The sequence below is a fragment of the Drosophila teissieri genome, chromosome 3L, assembly GCF_016746235.2.
Source record: "Drosophila teissieri strain GT53w chromosome 3L, Prin_Dtei_1.1, whole genome shotgun sequence".
NCBI lineage: Eukaryota > Metazoa > Arthropoda > Insecta > Diptera > Drosophilidae > Drosophila > Drosophila teissieri.
This window is the reverse complement of record NC_053031.1, coordinates 7,334,752-7,339,294: the sequence shown is the minus strand read 5'-3', so window position 1 is coordinate 7,339,294 and position 4,543 is coordinate 7,334,752. Positions and strand designations below refer to the sequence as shown.

Sequence of the window (4,543 nt, the reverse complement as noted above, 5' to 3'; positions counted from 1 at the left end):
GCTAGCTAAAGTTGCTTTGGAGCCATCACTATGCTGATAATCTGGCCATAAAAAGGGTGTAAAAAATCCGAGGCGTTGGTTAAAGATAGTTCTCATATGTGTTTCTGTGCTGTAATCAAATGTTGTAATTCTACTGATGTATATTATTTATTTAGTCTGCTATACATTTCTTTTATATGTTGGCCTTTCAAGTCTTCCTTTACATCACAATTTACACTTAATTTGTCCGTATCTTAAGGAATCGTCTTCCTTAAAGATCGATCCACTTTCGTGTAAAACCAACGCTGGAAATCTGAAGCCCAAGAGCAATTGCAGCTGAAATCAAAAGCAAATCTAAGACATATGATATGGTCACCCCTAACGATATAACCGAAAATTATATACAAACTAAAATCGCGTAACTTTTTGATGTCTGCATGTTGATGTAAACCACGAGAATTTGAAAATTCGCAAACTTTGCCCAAGCAAACTTAGGTTACACCGGAAATATATGAATTATATTTATAGGAGTATACAGATAATTATGCTATATACGATTTATATTTGATAAGCGCGTTATATTTTCTACATTCCGATTGCAATATTTTTTGGTAGTGTGAGAAACGAGCGTAAAAACGATTACGATTTTTATTTTTATAAAATGCGACCAAAAACGACGGAGTAGAGTTTTCTGATCTTTGATTTACATTTTCTATTCGAGCATTTTGTCCAGCCGCAAAAAAGCTTAGCGCTATTTATCAAAAAAAAACCAGATCTGTCTATCGAAGATATATACAAGTATTGTACCTTTTTGCCCGAAAAACTGTACTCATTCCTGCCCATTAGATGACCTTCATATAGAGAACTGTAATCCTCTGCTAAGCTGCTAAATCAAAGATATATTAGCCCCGCTATATACACGTACACCCAAACCAAAACGAGAATCAGAATCAGAATCAGAAACGTACACGGACACATTGCATTATAAACGTATCTGAACAGACATATGATTGTAGTACCCACATACATATATTTACATCTATATATACATAAACATAAATACATAAATATATATACATATATATATATATTCATCTTATACGTGTATACCCGACCCACAAGAACACAACAAGAACAACCAATACAACATTCAACGGCTTCAGAAGAACCAACCCAAAAACGAAACTTTTCTATGTACTACCCAACTCCATTACCATTACCATCATTACCATCCACATCAATCGAAATTATATTGAATGCGATGATATTTACTCGATATTTACACTCATGTATGGCTGCTATCGCTATCTATATCTCTATATCTCGATTACTTTACCATGTATACACTGAGCGAAATGCTAAAATGGAAATGCTTTAAGACACTGTTATGTTTGGCCTACTTATGTAAACGTATAATTAGCGTAAATTCAACTCGTATGGGGAGCGAAAAGTCCCCACTAATATTGCTTACTACGAATCAAGGGATCCAGCTCTATAGCTCTATAGATCCTCAGCCTGTTATGCACTTTATCCTACGATACTATCGAAAATCAAAAAAAGAAACTCTTATTAAGTTCATGTACCAATATCGAAAAAGACTTAACTTGGATAAGGAACTAAATCATTTCCGAAAATCACCAACTTTCTCTTGCTCCCTCACCTGTAACTCACTGCTCAACGATCCAGTTTTCCAGCATTATAAAGTATATATCAAAAACGATCATTAAAACAATAGAACACTGCCCCAAGTCCCCATCACTGCCCCCATTTCCCCTACTTCCCCACAAAAACCCAAAAGTAACTTTAAGTAGAATCATTCTTCAGCTCAAGAAATCCCAAAACAAAAACAAATAAAACCCAAAACTTTACGTAAGGCAGCCCAATTGAATAAAACCCGAAACCGTAGCTAAAGAATAACTAATACATAAAGCAAATCGAAGAAAAAATTGAAATGGAATTTCAGCAAAAAAATCGAAATATATTAAAAGAAACTAGCTTAAATATTTGGGTATAAGTTCAACTTCAGCTGCGACATCTAGTTTAAATTGGAAGCCTTTGTTCTATCGCCTAGGTTCGAAACATTTCAGATACTTAGCCTTATATGAATGTGTACATTTACTGCGCCTCTTGGTAACCACGATGTAACCATTCTTGAGCTATTGAACCACCTTAATGTGAAACAAAAAAAGAGAAACGCAAAAAAAACGACAACATTGAAATAATAAATCAAGAAAACAAATGGAAATAATTCAAATAAATACGAGATAATTTTTGAATAAACTTCGCCTGTGTTTTTCATTGTTTACCCATTTACCCCTTCAAAAAACTCTATATACATATTTTTTAAGTTATTTGTTTTATTTAATGATTTGTGTTCGCTCATTTGTATGTTTAAGTTCCTGGGCTGAGTATGAAATAAATAATTTGTTGCGGTGCATGCACTTAGAAAACTAAAGAAGCATTTTCCCTTTTCGTTCTCAATTTAAATCGAAAAATGTCGACGAAAATGGCGTCAGTCGGTTGTGTGGGCTTAACTAGTGGACTCTTAGCCCATTAGAGAGCCACTGCATCGGTGGCCACCGGATGATTCTGGATAGCGTTTCCATCCTCGCCGGCATCATCGTTGACCACAATAACCTCATTCGAAGGAACTCCAGCCTCCTCGAAGGAATCGTCAATGCTTTCGCCACTCGCACGCACCTCATTCTCGGAATCCGGCACAAACTCAGCCACCTCATCATCCTTGGCAGGATCGATTTTGTCATCGACGGCGGGCTTGTCGGTGGCCTGAGTGGCTGGAGCGGCAGCTGGGGCATTCTGGGGACGATTGCCACCCAGGAAGTTGATGATACCCTGCAGGGGATTGCCACTTTGCTGGGCAGGCGGAGCAGCGGCCGTGGCATTGTTGTTGCCACCAAACACATTGTTCACAAACTGCTGGATGGGACCTGGTGGACGCGGAGTAGTGGACACCGCCTGCTGCTGCTGGCCCGTCAGGCTGGACAGGGTGTTCTGGAACTGGTTGCCCAGGTTGCTGGCGAACTGCTGGATGCCCTGGAACGCCTGAGTGGTGGCATTGACGGCACTCTGAGCGGCATTTTGCACCGCCTGTTGGGCGGAGGTGATGGCAGCCTGGGGATTCAGGAAACCGGGCACCGTGGGTGCCGGAGTGGCAGGTGCCGCAGCAGCAGCATCATCCGCCTGGGCTTGGGCTGGAGCTGGAGCGGCAGCAGCAGCTGGCTGCGGCTGGAACTGATTCAGGAATTGGCCAATGGGAGAGTTCTGGATCAACTGCTGGACAAAGTTGCCCTGGGTGGTGCTCTGCTGGGTGGGCGTGGCCTGGGTGGCTTGGCGGACCTGAGGATGGGCGGCGTTCTGGTTTTCCGACTGCTCCTGCTCCACCGGATTCGGGGACAGCTCCTCGGCAGGCACAACAACGGCCTCTTCAGCTGGCAGAGATTTCAAAATGCTCTGTGCAGGCTCTTCTTTGATTTCTGGTGTCTCCTGTTTGATTTCTGTAGTCTCCGGTTTGATTTCTGCAGTCTCCTGTTTGATTTCTTCAGTCTCCGGTTTGATTTCTGTAGCCTCCGGTTTGATTTCTGCCGTCTCCTGTTTGATTTCTGGCAGCTGAGCTTCTTCCTTGATTTCCTGAGGCTTCTGCTCAATTTCCTTAATCTCCAGGGATTTTTTCTCAAGATCATTGAGCTGCTTCTTAACTTGCTCCTCAATCGGCTTCTTAATCTGCTCTTTGATCTTCTCAATAAAGATTTCTGGCTTCACTTCCACACTGTGATACTTGGCTTTTTCTTCTCGGACAATTGGCTTCACTTCCTCTGGAATAGCTGCCTCCTTTATCTCCTCTTTCACCAAAGGTAAAGCTACTGGTGGCTCCTTATCCTCGACAATGGCCACAGGAATATCGATCGCCTCCTTGGGCAGATTCAGCACTCTGGCCTGGCTGATGGCCACAAAGAGCAGGATCAAGGCAACGGGCTTCATACTCGCGACTTATTTGCTAAATCTCCTTCGATTTCAAGATGCGTTCACTAGCGCCTCACGGCCGCAACTGTTTGAAATTTCTTAAGGCCCATCGCATTTTATACAAACCGCCGGCTGCGCAGTCGCCGTCGACTTGGTTGGCAGACAAACAAGCGTACAGGGCTAAGATATGGGAAAGAGGTGGGGTAAAAGTGGTAGTATCACTGCCATCGGCTTGGCCAATTCTTGCAGTGAGTGTCATTGAACTGGACCAAGTTGGTCTTGGATTGCACACAAGGATCGGGCATCCGAAGCGTTTTGGCCACGAAGCTGCACTTGTAATTGGCCATGTCGTTTGGGGCTTGAAAAAGGGCTGGGAGCATCATCAATCATGTTTGCTTTATCGGCAGTATCAGTATTTGTTTTGCCCAAGGAATATGCCAGAAATAAGTTTATAAATATAAATAATGAAAAATCAAACATAAAGTTTAATCATTTTAATCTAAGAAAAGGTTTTGAGAACAAGGCAAAAATGGTTCCTTAAATTTTCCCTTATTGTTTTTCGATCTGTATCCTTATGGTAATA

General features: G+C 41.8%; 1 protein-coding gene across 1 annotated transcript; it reads right to left on the bottom strand.

Annotated features, from left to right (window-relative positions):
• Nucleotides 1–2,532: 2,532 nt before the first annotated feature.
• On the bottom strand, nucleotides 2,533–3,978 carry LOC122618040 (20-hydroxyecdysone protein). Its single transcript, XM_043794162.1, has 2 exons — nucleotides 3,583–3,978; nucleotides 2,533–3,480 (listed from the first exon to the last, which is right to left on the bottom strand). The coding sequence occupies exons 1-2, from the start codon at nucleotides 3,976–3,978 to the stop codon at nucleotides 2,533–2,535; spliced, it is 1,344 nt and encodes a 447-aa protein (XP_043650097.1).
• Between the last annotated feature and the right edge of the window lie 565 nt (nucleotides 3,979–4,543).